Below are 16,765 nucleotides of genomic sequence, written 5' to 3' on the forward strand. Positions count from 1 at the left end.
TTCGTCATTTTTTGAGGTTATGGCTCAACCATGACGTGATGGGTGATTTTTGATACCAAATTTGAATTCAGCGCCCCAAAATCCATAGGAATACATGTGTCTTGTTACCAGATCCGCACCCTTTTTTTTGGGTGGCTGTGTAATCTTTCACTGATTGTCAATTATCCATTTCTAGCTATTTGAATCAGTGAAATTTCACTGACAATCAATGAAATTTCACTGATTCAGATTCAGAGAGTACGCGTGCAACATTGCCGTGATCACTTCTGGGACTCAAATGTACTCTAGCAAAAGCTTCGAGGCGCCACTAAGGCGAAACGGTAGGTTTGACTGGGCACGGCAATGACTGCAGTGACATGTATAAGAAAATGGGAAATACAGTCTCGTGCCCCCTGGCAAGTATGAAGACAACCTCATACCCGAAAATTGGTAGGATTCGGTTGGTAAAATTTTTCACCTGTTAGAAAGAGAAACTTAGCAACGAGAGAGACAAACAATATTCAACCATTTTTATCAAACGATGTTTCTCGGCTTACCTGCTCAGCTGAAGGGAAATATAGCAAATTGACAAATATCTCGTCTACAGAATCATAAAAATATTAAGGAATTTAATTTCAATATTCTGCATTAGATGCATTAGATAACGATCAATGTTTAGGGTGAATCATAATTTTTTTTATTTTCATAAAAATGAATAATATAATTGATTTTTAATTGAAAAATGGATCTTCTTTTGGTTACAAAATTCTTTTTCGTTGAATGTATTTACCTTTTTATTTGAAAATTCAACTATTTCGTTGAATGTTGAATTCTTGTTAAAATAAATTCGATTTTATGAAGATTCATCTTTATGGCTCAAAAATATATAAAATTGGTAGGAAATAAAAATTTTGGATAGCAAGTAAACTTCATTGTTGAAAATTCATACGTTTGGTTCATAATTTAACTATTTTGGTAGAAAATTCAACTATTTAGTTATAAATAAATCTATTGATTGGATAATTTAACTACTTGGTAGAAAATTAACTTTTTTTATTAAAATTATATAATTTTCTGGTTGAAAATTCAACCCTTTTGAATATAATTCGCCTTTTTTCTTCATAGTTTTCACAATTTTGTTGAAAAAGTACATAGTTTGGTGCATATTCGTATTTTTTTTAAATGAAAATTAATCTTCTTTACAAAAAATGTTACTATTCCATTTTCGGTTGAAAATGTATCCTTTTTTTTAGTATAGAAACTTACACTATTTGTTTTAAAAAATTGTCCTTTTTATAATAAACAAACCGACTTGGTAAACATATCATCTTTTTGGTTGAATATTCAACTATTTAATTGAATATGAGACTGTTTTGTTGAAAATTCATGTTTTGAGCTTCATCCCTTCAGGTGATATTAATTAATCTCTTCAGTTAAAAATTTAACTATCTTGTTTGATACTAAATAGTGCATCAGTCCTGAGCAACCGCACATTCATTGTGAAGCAAGCAGCTGTATTTGAAACAAAGATTCAAGAAAAAAAAAGAGATACATTATGAATTTCGAGTTTTTGGTTGAAAATTATGGAAAAGGAACAACGCTTCTCCTTTACCACCACCTTGCCACCCGTTCTGCCACAATACAGGGCCTCTGCTTGTTATTTATAATCGAATTATTATTTAAATTTAAGCCTTTCTGCTCGTTATTTATGAAAGTATTTTCATTTCAATTTCGGAAAGGACATTTTAAAGCCTTGAAAGCATTTAAACGAGCTATCTGGACCATTAAATATATCTACCTGAGTGCCTGCGGAGAATTTCCCAGAGCTTCTCAGAGCCTTGAGAATCTTTAGCATATACTCTGAGATATCTATCGGTAGGGTTAGTATATTTTTAATTACAAATTAATGTTTAAACCATTATTTGTTATTAATATAAACATTAACATTAAGTAATATTGCTATGAAGCATGGAATTTGTTCTAAGTTTTGTTATTAAAGTCCATTGCTGGTGTAAAATGTGATAACATCTTTTTGACATTTTGAGGTTAGGAATTAATTTCAGAATACAAGAGCGAACTGCTGGTCGCAGAATTAGATAATTTTTGACAATTTAATGTAAATCATCCGTATATCTACAAAAATCTATCAAATACTATTTTTTGCTATAAAAAGTTACGAAAATGTACTACAAAAACTTTACGAAAGTTAAGCTTTTACTAATTTTTCTTAATACGAAAAAAATACTCCGTGTTTGAAATAAATTGAAAATTAGTGATATTTTTCATACAAATTTCACAAAAATTTCATTCAACTTTATAAAATTTTTGGTGAAAAAACATAAACTATTTTAATGAGGATTAAAATAAAAAATAGCTTTTTATGTTTTCATCCTACTTCTTTTTGATAAATTTTTTAACTACGAGCATCTCGCTCTTGAATTGCAAAATGTAACATTAACCTCAAAATCTCAATAAGTTTCTACTGCATTTTATATCAGCAATGAAATTTTATAAAAAATTCCATGCATCACAGGAACAGTACTTAATGTTAATGTTTATATTAAATGCAAATAATAACTGAAACATTAACTTATAACTACAAATACACCAATGTTACACTAACTTTACTCAATATCAGAAATGTACCATTAAACTCCTTGCACTTCACCTTCACCACAAAACAGCTGTATAAAATATATAGGCTTCCAATGTTTTATGTGCTTTAAAACAATATATGGTTTAAGAAATGTGGGATTGAATGAATTATATTCAGGTTTCTGGATATATCGGGTCTTCATATTTGCCGACAATTTTGCCAAATACTCAATTTTTATCATATAAAATCACAATTTTGAAAACCTCCAACAACAGATACATAGTACAGAGATGTACGGGCACTTTCATTACCACCCAATGGTCGGCGAGAAATTAGTTTTTGACCAACTATTTTAAATTATTTCAAATTTTAACCAAAACAGGCGAATTTGACACCAAATAGTAAAAGTTTTAACAAAAAAGATGAATTTTCTATCACAAAGATTAATTTTATATTTAAAAAATCTTTTTCAAGAAATAATAGAATTTTCAAACTAAATTAATTTTCAATCCAAATACAATAATGCAGGGTGGACACGCTGGGGCTTACATACATGGCGAATCAAATGCTACTCGAATTGTACAATAGCAGGGGAGAAGCCATTATACAGGGGTATTTTCATATTTCGCGCCTTTAAAATTGCATTCGGATCGACCATTCGGTCAAGTCCATGCATGTTCGGATCAAGTTTATCATAGTTTCCATGGTTGAGTTCGAAACTTCAAATGGATACAAGTGTCAACACAATATAGGTTGTGTTACATAGTAATTACAAATAATAAAAATGTTTAATTAATAATGAAGTGAGACATGTGAACTGAGAAGTAAATGTCAATTTTTTTCTGTGCCAATAACATTACGGAATGTCTGCTGCGTGACAAATACTATAAAATAGTAATAATATTCTGCGCTTCCAGCGGGCCAAAAGTAAATTGTGTTTAACGCTTAATTACGGCATAAAAAAGGTATGTTATGAATAGACAGGATATGTTTTAAATAAAGTAAATGAAATATTACATACGTAAACTTTAAATTGAGATTACCTACATTTACTTACAGCGATTAGGGCAAACAGGCGAATCTGAACATAACATTGAAATAATGACAGATCGGCCCGGCATGTTTATAATACTTTCGATTGATTATTCTTTACCGAAGAAATGTTTGGTCGTTTTGTACGCTTATCACTGACAGTGTCGGCAGCGGCTATTTAAATAATAATTACTTATTATCAATTTAACAATCATTTCTGAATAATCATTTTAATAAGTTAAACATTGCTTCTGAATTTAATATTTGATTACCATTGTTTTTTTTTTTATACAGATCAATCTTAGAAGAAATACACATCAGAAAATGCAGATGGAATTAGTGCATTTCAGCTTGGTGTATTTCAATAAACATTGTTCAAAATCTTTATCTCCGGACCTTATCCCAAGCCTGGGGATTAATCAGCCTAAAATTAATAATCTGTGTCATTTTGAAGATATAGGCATATCAAAAAGTTATCTCAAAGCAATCTAACTTCCCTGGAGTTTAATTGAACAATTTTTAGGGATTTTTTTATTTTAGAAAATGTTTTCTCTGGACCTCATCTCAAAATTTTGTTTGATCAACCAATAAAATAAATTGAACACATGTTGGTGATAAGGATGTATCAGTAATAAATCTAGAAGTGAAATTTTAGGGAAGAATTTTCATTCCAATTTTGTTTTTAAATTATTCCATTCTCGAAATTTCTATATCTGGATCTGATTTCCAAACTGGCACTTGATCAGCCGCTAAAATCAATTTCAAGTAATTTTGATAGTATCGGTGTATTAAAAAAAAATTTCGAAGCAATTTAACAAGCCCAAATTTAAATAAGTTAAGTTTCAGAAATTTTTTTATTTCAGGAAATGTTTTCTCTGCTGTTAGAAGTGAATACACCATGGACATAGGAAACAAGGGACTAGGCATGCCGCCAATGCGGGGGTGATGCAATGAGGAGGGAGGTCCGCCACCTTTTGATGTCCCGCGACAAACATGGCAGCGCCCACATGTTTATATTTTCATGCACAGTTTTTCGGCAAAAATGCTCGTGCGCATAATCAAATGGCACATCGTAAGATGGCGGCTCTCCCCACTCATGGAATTCTCCCCCCTCCCGTGGATTCAACCCCGCTCACCAAAGTTAAGATGGCATGGCTAGTCCCGTGTTTCCTATGTCCATGGAAGACACCAATTCTGTACATTTTATTTCAGATGTTATCTTTTCCATTGGAGGTTGTCCTATATTAATTATCGATTGATCAAATGAAATTTTGAGATGACGTCCAGAGAAAGTATTTTCTAAAATAAGAAAAGTCCCTAATGACTTTATTAATTAAAATTTGGGCAAGTTAAATTGCCTCAAGATATGTTTCTGATACACCTATACCATTAAATTGATTCAGAAGTAATTTTAGGGACTGACCAAATGCCAGTTTGCAAACCATATCCAGACATGGCCATTTCGAAAATACCATAATTTAAAGAAAAAGTTGGTCCAGAGAAAACAGTTTCGAAAATAAAAATAATACACAAAAAGTTTATTAATTAAAATTTGGGCTTGTTAAGTTGCTTCGAGATTTTCTTGGATATACCGATACCATCAAAATTACTTAAAATTGGTTTTAGGTGCTGATCAAATCCCAATTTGGAAATCAGATCCACATATGGCAAGTTCGAAAATAAAATAATTAAAAAATAATTGGAATGTAAATATCGGCCTAAAATTTCTCTTCTAAATTTATTACTGGTACAATCCTATCACCAACAAGTGTTTAATTTATTTTATTGGTTGATTAAACCAAATTATGAGATGAGGTCAAGAGAAAACATTTTCTAGAATTAAAAAAATCCCTAAAAATTGTATCAATTAAACTCCGGGCAAGTTAGATTGCTTCGAGATATCTTTTTGATACGCCTATACCACCAAAATGACTTAGATTATTAAGTTTAGACTGATCAATCTCCAGGCTTGGGATAAGGTCCGGAGATAAAGATTTTTCAACAATTTTTATTGAAATACACCAAGCCGAAATGCACTAATTCCATCTGCATTTCCTGATGTGTATTTCATCTAGGATAGATCTGTCGAAAAAACAATGGTAATCAAATATTTAATTCAGAAATAATGTTTAACTTATTAAAATGATTATTAAGTAATGATTGCTAAATTGATAATAAGTAATTATTATTTAAATTATCGCTGCCGACACTGGCAGTGATAAACGTACAAAACCACCAAACATTTCTTCGGTAAAGAATAATCAATCGAAAGTATTATAAACATGCCCGCCCGATCTGTCATTATTTCGAGGTTATGTTCAGATTCATCTGTTTGTCCTAATCGCTGTAAGTAAATGTAGGTAATGTCAATTTAAAGTTTACGCATGTAATATTTCATTTACTTTATTTAAAACATATCCTGTGTATTCATAACACACCTGTTTTTATGCCGTAAATAAGCCTTAAACACAATGCACTGTTCGCCCACTGGAAGCGCAAAATATTATTACTATTTTATAGTATTTGTCACTCAGCAGACATTCCATAATGTTATTGGCACAGAAAAAATTGACGTTTACTTCTCAGTTCGCATGTCTCATTTCATTATTAATCAAACACTTTTATTATTTGTAATTACTATGTAACACAACCTATATTGTTGTGACACTTGTATCCATTTGAAGTTTCTAACGCAACCATGGGAACTATGATAAACTTGATCCGAACATGCACGGACTTGACCGAATGGTCGATCCGAATGCAACTTTAAAGGCGCGAAATATGAAAATACCCCTGTATAATGGTTTCTCCCCTGCTATTGTACAATTCAGGTGGAATTAATTCGCCATGTACGTAAGACTCAGTGTGTCCACCCTGTATAAAAAGTATTTAAAATAAGATAGAATTCACTTAAAATCAGGCAGGTTCTCCACATTATATAGCAGAATCTCTTAGCGATTAATATTTCTTATAGTAAATTATGCAAGACGTTTTTTCTAATATAAGACAAAAAAATGGAATTTGGACGTCTATGTTAAGAATAATAAAAAACAGATTAGTTCTTCACCCATAAAATAATGTTTAACTAAAAAGATGAAGTTTCAATGAAAAAATATCAAATTTTAAACAAAAATAGAATAATTTAGTTTTTAGCTGATAAAAGTTAATATTCAATAAAAAAATTAGATTTTCTACAGGTAATTTAACATTTTTATTAAAACAGATGAACTTGACACCAAATAGTAAAAGTTTTAACAAAAAAGATTAATTTCCAATCACAAAGATTAATTTTTTTTAAAATATTCTTAAACAAATAATATAATTTTCAACTAAATTAATTTTTCAATGCAAGAACAATATTATAAAAAGTATTTAAAATAAAATAGTATTTACTTAAAATCAGGCAGGTTCTACACATTATGCAGCAGAATCTTTCAGCGATTAACATTTTTTATAGTAAATTATGCAAGAAGTTTTTTTCCGATCTAAGAGAAAAAAATTAAATTTCGGCATCTACGTTAAGAATAATAAAAAGCAGATTAATTTTTTACCCATAACATTAATTCTCTATAAAAAATATTAGTTTCCAACCAACAATGATATAATTAAAATTTCCCTTAAAGGCATTAATTTTTAACAAACAAAAAAAATCAAGAAAATAGTTGAATCCTCATTAAACAAGAATAGATTTTATCACAGAAAAACAATTTGCTATCAAAAAGACGACTTTTCAAATGAAAAAAATTGATTTTTAATTAAAAATATAAATATATAAAATCAGAAATAGGATAATTCCTTTTTAGTTAAAAGAATTAATGTTTAACAACAACGAATTAAATTTCAGCAAATTAATTAAAATTTTACTAAAGTAGATGCATTTGATGATACATAGTTGAACTTTCAAGCACACAGATGTATTTTCAACCAAGAACCCAAAAATATCAATTGTTAATTAAAAATTTCAGTGTTCCACCAAAAGTGGGATAGTTAAATTTTCAGTTAGAGAATTTAATGTTTAACAAAAAAAACGGAATGTGCAACTTAATAGTTTTGTTCTTAATCGCAAAGATGAATTTTCAAACAAGAAGACTAATATCTTACCAAAATAACGAATTTTCATCGAAATATGTGCATTTTCAAACAAATGGTTGAATTTTCAACTACAAAAGATCAATTTTTAACTTCAAATATCAATTCTCTACCAAAAATGGTATAATCCAATTTTAGCTTACATAAATTAACTTTTGAATAAATATAAAGGAACTTTCAACAAAATATTTGAATTCTCAATCAAAAAGATGAATTTTCAAGGAAGAAGTTTTATATTACTAAAAAAAAACACCAATTTTCAACAAAATACATAAATTTTCAAACAAATAATTCCATTTTTAATCAAAAAAGATCAAGGTTCAATAAAAAATATATAATTTTAAACAAAAATAGAATAATGCAGTTTTTAGTTTAGAAAAGTTAATATTCAATCAAAAAATGAAATTTTCTACAGCTTATTTCAAATTTTAACTAAAACAGATGAAATTGACACCAAATAGTAGAAATTTTAACAAAAAAGATGAATTTTCAATCACAAAGATTAATTTTCTATTAAAGACATTTTTTTAAATAAATAACAGAATTTTGTAGAAATTGTTGATGTAAGCTATTAGCTTTAGGGTCAGGTGAATTGAAACTAATGAAGTGGTTTCAAACGTTCCAGCACACAATGGTGGCCTTCATCAGTGAGTCTTATTAAATCTGTGAAAAGTACACAATATCTTGCAGGTACGCATTTTACAATTGGAAGCATTATTTTTTTATTAATATCTTAGTTGTGAACTGATAAAAAATGAAAACGACTTATTTTTAAATTCAAATTTTGTTTAATTTTATTAAGAACAATTGATAAAGCTTGCAGTAATCTTAAAACATTATTTTATTTTAACCAAGTACAATTCATTAGAAAACAATACCAATATAGTCGAAAAAGTTTTGTCATCAATTTTTTATTCAATTAAACAATTTTCAATCGCAAAAGTTGTTTACAAATTATTTTTTCAGTGATGTATATGTAATTATGTTAAATTTTTTATTATCTTATTTCTTTTTTATTCTTTTTTAAATAATCTGTCTGTACGAAAATTATTATTATAAATTGTAGGAGACTTTATACAGATTTAAATTGTTTTCAACTAAATTAATTTTCAATCCAAGAACATTATTATAAAAAGTATTTAGGATAAAATTAATTTACTTAAAATCAAACAGGTTCTATACATTATTTAGCAAAATCGCTAGCGATAACATTTTTTTTATAGTGAAATATGCAAGACGTTTTTTCCCCATATAAGGCAACAAAAAATTGAATTTGGACATCTAATTTAAAAATAATAAAAAACAGATTCATTTTTTACCTATAAAATTAATTCTCTACAAAAAACTATTAGTTTTCAGCTAATAATGATTTAATTAAAATTTTCCTTAAAGGAATTAATCTTTAACAAACAAAAAAATCAAGAAAATAGTTGAATCCTCAATAAACAAGATAAGATTTTAACAAAGAAAATTATTTTTCTACAAAAAAGACGAGTTTTTAACTAAAAAAATTAATTTTCAATTGTAAAAATAATTGTTCATCCTAAAATTGTAGATTTAAATTTTTTGATAAAATAGCTGAATCCTCAATCAAAAAATCAAATTTCAAACAAATAGTGAAGTTTTGAACCAAAAAGGTAAAATTTTAATTAAAAATATAAATATATAGAACCAGAAATAGGATTATTCCTTTTTAGTTAAAAGAATTGATATTTAACAACAAACAATTAAATATTCAACAAATTATTTGAAATTGATCAAAATAGATGAATTTTATAATACATAGTTGAATGTTCAAACAAACGGATAAATTATCAACCAAGAACATCAACTTTATATAAAAAAGACGATGTTTGAAACTAATAATTGAATTTTTAACACAAAAATATCAATTTTTAATTCGAAATTTCAATGTTTCATCGAAAGTGGGTTTGGCAAAGTTTCAGTTTAAAAATTTAATTTGTAAAAAAAAGGAATGTGCAACTTAATAGTTTTGTTCTTAATCACAAAGATAAATTTCAAACCAAGAAGACTAATTTACTACCAAAAGCCTACATTTTTATTGAAATATATGCTTTTTGGAACAAAAGGTTGAATGTTCAACTAAAAAAGATCCATTTTTACTTTCAAATATCAATTCTCTAGCATAAATGGTATAATCCAATTTTATTTTACATAAATTTATTTTTAACTAAATATGAAAGAATTTTCAAAAAAAAAATTGAACTCTCAATGAAAAAGATGAATTTTCAAACGCGAAAATTAATTTTCTACTTGAAAAAGACGGTTTAAACAAAATTAAATTATTAACAAAAAAAGATCCATTTTTTTAAATATAATTTTTCTATTAAAAATGGTATAATCGAATTTTCTCTTTAATGAATTAATTTTTCGCAAAAAAAGGAATTTTTAACAAAATAATAGAATCCTCGAAAAAAGATGAAATTTCAATTAAGATGTTTATTTTTCTACCAAGAATGACGAATTTTCAAAAAAATTCTGAATTTCCAAATACTGTATGAAAACAGATGAATTCGTTTCCAAATAGTTCAATTTTTAAAGAAAAGGGATCGATTTTAATCCAAAAGGGTTAATTTTCTACCAAAACAGAAATTTAAAAAATTGAATTATTTAGTAAAAAAGGTCAATTTTCAATTTAAAATATCAATTTTCAACAAAAATAGTAGAATCAAAATTTCTTTTAAAGAAATTGCTTTTTGACAATCTGAAAAGGACTTTTTTTAAATAACTGAATCCTTAATGAAAAATATTAATTTCAACCAAAAATTACGAATTTTCTACAAAATCTGGAAAGTTTCAAACAAATATATGATTTTTATCTAAAAAATATCATTTTTCAAAGTAAAAGTATTATAAGTAGATTTTACCATTATAAAAATTAATTTTTAAAAAAATATATAGAAATTTGAAGAAAATAATTGAATTTTCAATCAAAAAGGTTCGTTTTAAGCCGAAACAGATGAAGCTTCAATTATGAACTTAATATTCAAAAAAAAAAATGAGATGGTTCAGTTTGTAGTTAAAAAAATTATTTCCCATTTAGAGAAGGGTAATTAAAAGAAAATATCTGAGTTCTTTACCAAAACAGATTGTAATTAAAAATATCAATAAATTTTTAACCAAAAATGGAAAGTTAAATTTTCACTTCAATAAATTAATTTTGAAAAATTAAGAATTGTCCGAAAAATTGTTGAATCGTCAATCAGCAAGATGAATTTTCAAACAAGAAGAATAATTTTCTACTAAAAAAGACGAATTTCTAACAAAATACATAAATTTTTAAACAATTAGTTAGATTTTTAACGAAAAAGATCACACTTTAATTAAAAAATTTAATGTTCTACCAAAAATGTCATAGTTGAATTTTCTGTTAAAAAGTTAATTTCCAACAACAACAAAACAGTGTTATGAAAATTATTTCAAAGCAGATCGAATCCATCTAACATTAGGTAGGTTCTGCACTTCGAGTCGCTGAATCGATCAGGTAGGGAATTATGTTGTTTTTAGATTAAATTTTAAGAGAACTTTTTTTTCGTCGTAAAATAAATAATTCCATTAATTTCTATGTAATTTGAAATATAATAATTATTATTTCAATTTTAAAGAAAGATTTTAAGAGGGAGACTTGACCAAGATTTTCAGGGGAGGGTTTACCAAGTGGTAACAAGCTTATTACGTGTGTTTTTCTACCTATAAGATAATTGATTATTATAATGCGCTTGCAAAAATTTTGCTAAATTGATTGATAAAAATTGTGGGTTTAAAAATGCAAAGTTCATTATTTAAAGAATTTGATTATCATCAACGTGAGTTACAAAATTTTAACAAATGCTATTCATCAATATTAGGTGTAAATTAATTTTCAATAAAAAACGCTCATTTGGAATAAAATAGTTCAATTTAATTTTCTACCAAAAAATATATAATTTGTTAAAATCCTATCATAAAAGATTAATTACAGTTTCAGGTACAGAACTCATCCCTTGGTGCCTTCTATTATTTTATACTAATATTCTGTGACATTAATTGAATATGTGTAACATAGAAAAGATAGGCTTTTGGTTTATTCTTTTTTACAAAAAAATAAATAGGCGCGCGCCGTGGCGCGCGCGAGACTACTAGTAAGTTAGGAAAACTCAACAGGAATTGAACGGATTAACCGATTTTCTTTTTTTAATTATCTCGTCGTTATCCAATGCATCTAATGCAGAATATTGAAATTCAATTACTTAATATTCTACTGATTTTTTATTTCTCTCAAGTGGCTCCTATCTCTAACAATGGGAAGGTTGAGTGAGGCATGACAGGCACTCAATCAAATCTCGAGCTCGATCCTCGTTTCTTACGATGTTTTAAGTATAGTCGAAAAAATAATACTCTAGTTTCATTCGGAAATGATCTGCCCTCAATTTCTATCACCATGGGTACGCTCATGGTGGCCGTTTGCTACTTCCCAGGCGCACAAAATGCATCAAATTTTCAATAAATTGCAATAAAACAAGAACCAGTCCATTTTTTGAAAAATCCCTCTTTCAGGCATTGTATTTATCCACTAAGATTACGTGCTTAAAATATGAGATCAAAATATTCATAATTGTGGAATAAATCCTGTCATTTGTAAACGCATGGGCTAATTTTCAAGTCTGAGGAAGCACCTTAATACAGTTTACAACTGAAAAACGAATAATTTTTTAAAATTAATTAGGAGCTTAATCCTACTTATATCGAAATCTCAGATTCCTTTTAAATGTTCGCAACACGTTTCCGATTATAGTCACTGGACGAACCTGCTATTAAATATTTACGAAAATTATTTTCTTCTTCAGATACTCCAGAACGATCAAATCATGAAGGGGTCCGGCTCTCAGGACCAGAACGATGGCGAAAGATTTGCACTGAATCAATCTCCAACAAGTTCAAAGAAGTCTTGTGCCTGCTGACGAATCTGTCTAGCTAGTCAGCTTCTCTTCTACTGAATGATCATAAGCCGACATCGAGCCACAATTAATTATACGTTCCATGTACTTATGTATATACGTATCTAGGTATAAGATATAACATACGTATCTATATATAATTCTACGCAGTGTCTATTCGTCCGACGACTCGGTGTGCATGAGTTGCGTCTCGTGATCGAGATGCCCATTGGTAGACACCAGAGTTCCGTCCAACGGTCACTTAATTAATGCTCTTCTGTTCCTTTTCTAATCATGTGCATGCTTCCCCCACACAGAGGTAGTGTTAAAGATGAGTTACGTCCCGTAGGCATTTCAAGCCACCCAATTCTATGACACTGTATTCCTCAACTAGCCTAGAATTCAATCCTTTCAATTCAAAGTCCGAAACCAAAAATGGATTGTCAACTTATCAATTATTATTAATCTTTTTCTCAGAATTTACCGCTGACAAACTATTTGAAATATTTCATTCTTTGAGAATACAAAATATTTCAGAATGGCATGACATAATGAGATGTTTCGTTTAGTAAACAATTAAGAAATTCATTAAGGGATTCAGAGACCCGGGAGAGAATTCAACTGTTTTCGGAACGTCGCACGATACTCGTATGCAGCGATACAACTATTCACAGCCAGTTTAGTATATATTCGAATGAACCAACAATTGATTAAACAAAAAGTCTAAATAGTTATTCGATCTATAAATTTTGGTATTATTGAATATATACCCCACCACGGTGGCCATATTATTACATCTAATCTAAACATCTACATCTAAAGGTGCCTTAAATTCATCCGAATTCCTTTGGACCTGGCTTTTTTGGTGCCATTAAAATTTGTAATATGTAATAATTATTTTAATTACAAAATTGTTTTAACTGCAAAATAATCCTTGAATTAATCATATTTTAATTACACTTTCAGTTTTCTGATTAAGTAAAGTTGCGTGTAGTTACTGTTACATTGTAAGAATCATGCTATCGCAAACCAAGGAAGTTACGGATTAAGTAAGAGCTACGGACTTTGCGCCGTTCGTCCAAGCATAAGTTATGGTTTTGTGAAGGTCAAGACAAAAAAACTTATTACGTTTTCTGTATATTCATAATGAAGAGTTCTAATTTTGACCATTAGGAATAATACAATAGAAAGTATTTCGATACATCATTAACGTTAGAGAAATCGAGTTAAGCAGATTTATTATTAGGATTGACTATATATGATCGAATATTTATTTTAACTCACTGTTCTTTGTTCGGCCACTTTCGATTAAAATAACAAATAATTGTTAATAAAGGAGTTTTATTAAGACACAACAGAGATACTATATTTTAACGCTCTATTTTTATGTATGATAGCGAATGCTGTAAATAATTAAGACGTTAGACAATCTATCTTCTATTGAAGGAAGAAATATTTTAAGCCATTTTCACTTTTATAAGCAGTATAAAACAAGAGTTTAGTATTTAGAGCAACAGAGCCATATGCAAATTGTCAATGAGTACTTCGTCGCTTAGGGCAGGCCTGTCCATTGAGGGGAAATGGACTCATTCACCACATGTTCGAGTTCCACCACCAGTCCTTAAATAAAAAGTCCTTTATTCTCATTCAGTATCCTTACATCTCAGGAGTGAGTTTATGTTCTCGTGAAAAACTAAAAATTCTATTAAAAATCACAAATTAAGGCCGACTTTAAGGCGCTTCAAACGACTGTTAAATTCGCAAGGGGCAAACTAAATCTAAATGGTTGAGTTGCTGAACGCCACATTTTAAGCACCTGGTCTAAATGCAATAATACCAGACGGTTCAGCTCGCTTTTTCCCGAAAAAATCCTTTTTGTTGTTGTATTTTGTAATCGAAAATAAAAAGTTATTTCTCGCTTGAAAGTCGCGCGAGCTATACAGTGAAACGGTAGTATAGTGTCGCTAGGGGCAGGAGCGGAAAGCGGGGGACTCGACTGTATTCTCACGTGTCCCTCAAACGACTGTCAATTTCGGTACATCAAAACTACATCTAAACGCATGAATTGTTGACCACAATATTTTTTTATCACATAATCTAAAGGCAATTGTACCGAATCGTTCAGCTCGCTTTTTCCCGAGAATGTTCTTGTTGTTGCTATTTTTTCTAATTGAAAGTTGAGATTATTTTTTCTCGCTTGAAACTGGCGCGTCGTGTACAGTACACGTGCGTATACCAGTGGCATGGAGGAAGAGGGGCAAGCGGGGGGCTTCACAGTCTGCCAAAGTTACTCACCAGGGGTCAGAATTTTTAGAATCGCATATCTGAAACAGGTTTCAACGATCCAGTAAAGAAGTATAATACATTTTTTTTTTGGTATCTTTGCACAACTTTCGCTATGAAATGACTCTATTCATACGTGCATTAATTATCAATTGGCGAATTACCAAGATGAATGTTTTAACAATAAAAAAGTTTTCTACTGTGAAACGTGAAGGAAACAAAGTTTGCAATCTAAGATTTTCAAAAATTCGAAGATGTTTATTTTTGGTTTATGTTTGGGGCGATGACGGGGGGGGGGGATAAAAGTTATTATTATCTTATTTCGTATACACTCTTGTTTAATTCACAAACACACACACACATAAGCACACCCACACACCCACACACACGCATATATATATATATATATATTCAAGGCGTGTTCAAAAAATAAGGTGACTTTATGGTTTTTTCAAAAAACATTCATTTATTCCTCAATATTTATGTTGTCCCCTTTAAAGTAATCCCCCTAAGATATAATACACTTGTGCCAACGCTTTTTCCAATCATCGAAGAACTTCTGATAATCATTTTGTGGTATAGCCTTGAGTTCTTTCAGCGATGCAGTTTTTATCTCCTCAATCGTTGAAAATCGATGTCCTTTCATGGGTCTCTTCAGTTTTGGGAAAAGAAAGAAATCACTGGGGGCCAAATCCGGTGAATATGGAGGCTGAGGCATGACTGTGGTGCTGTTTTTGGTCAGAAAATCTTTCACATGCAACGATGAATGAGCAGGTGCATTATCGTGATGCAGAAGCCACGAATTGTTTTTCCAAAGTTCCGGACGTTTTTTGCGTATCGCCTCTCGCAAACGGCGCATAATTTAAAGGTAATACTCCTTATAGACCGTACGACCTTGTGGTAAGAATTCCTGATGCACTACGCCACGGTAATCAAAGAAGACAGTGAGCAAAACCTTTACATTTGACCGAACTTGCCGTGCCTTTTTCAGTCTTGGAGACTCAGGATGCTTCCACTGAGACGATTGGGCTTTAGTTTCGCCGTCATAACCATATACCCACGATTCATCCCCAGTTATAACCCTTTTGAGAAAATCAGGATCATTATTGGCTTCATTCAACATCTCCTGAGCGATGGTCATGCGATGGATCTTTTGATCAAAATGAAGCAGTTTTGGAACAAATTTCGCTGACACAGGTCCCATGCACAAAACGTCCGAAAAGATAGCATGGCATGAGCCAACCGATATGCCAACATATTCAGCAACTTCTCTGATGGTGATTCGGCGATTTTTTAACATCATTTCTTCCACTGCTTGAATGTTTTCATCTGTTGTTGACGTGCTGGGACGTCTAGGGCGAGGTTCGTCTTCAACATCCTCTCGGCCTTCTTGGAACAGCTTGTACCACTTATACACATTTTTCTTACTCAGAGTAGACTCACCGTATGTAACTGTCAACATTTCAAGAGTTTAAGAGCACTGGATTCCATTTTTCACACAAAATTTAATGCAAACTCTTTGCTCCATTTTTTTCGAAAGAAGAAAATCGCCGAGCACACCAAACCCTTCTAACCTTTTACGCATCTGCCAGAAAAACAGCACGAGCTATATAGTCAAAATTGTGAACATATGATCGTGACGAGTGTACCAACACAACAAAACAAAAAATTTAAAACCTGAATCTACGTAGCCCACAAAAATTGAAAAGTCACCTTACTTTTTGAACACACCTCGTATATATATATGTGTATATATATATATATATATACGAGGGTGGATTGATAAGTTTCCGGCCTGACCAAGAAAAACAACGTTTTTAAGAATTTTTTTTTTTTATTTCTCAACATA

The 16,765-nt window shown here is 30.0% G+C and overlaps 2 protein-coding genes across 3 annotated transcripts in view; one reads left to right on the forward strand and one right to left on the reverse strand.

Moving 5' to 3' along the window:
• LOC117183115 overlaps positions 1 to 12,670 on the reverse strand; it is a 35,895-nt gene extending 23,225 nt beyond the window's left edge. For both annotated transcript variants that reach the window (XM_033376296.1, XM_033376295.1), the window contains exon 1: positions 12,505 to 12,670. The gene's annotated coding sequence lies outside the window, so the exon portion shown is untranslated. The remainder of the gene's footprint in view (positions 1 to 12,504) is intronic.
• LOC117182623 overlaps positions 1 to 13,988 on the forward strand; it is a 235,821-nt gene extending 221,833 nt beyond the window's left edge. The window contains exon 5 of the mRNA XM_033375723.1: positions 12,544 to 13,988. Within this exon, the coding sequence (XP_033231614.1) occupies positions 12,544 to 12,657 (114 nt within the window). The 3' untranslated portion in view covers positions 12,658 to 13,988. The remainder of the gene's footprint in view (positions 1 to 12,543) is intronic.
• Positions 13,989 to 16,765: the final 2,777 nt, after the last annotated feature.

The sequence above is a fragment of the Belonocnema kinseyi genome, chromosome 2, assembly GCF_010883055.1.
Source record: "Belonocnema kinseyi isolate 2016_QV_RU_SX_M_011 chromosome 2, B_treatae_v1, whole genome shotgun sequence".
NCBI classification, from domain to species: Eukaryota; Metazoa; Arthropoda; class Insecta; order Hymenoptera; family Cynipidae; genus Belonocnema; species Belonocnema kinseyi.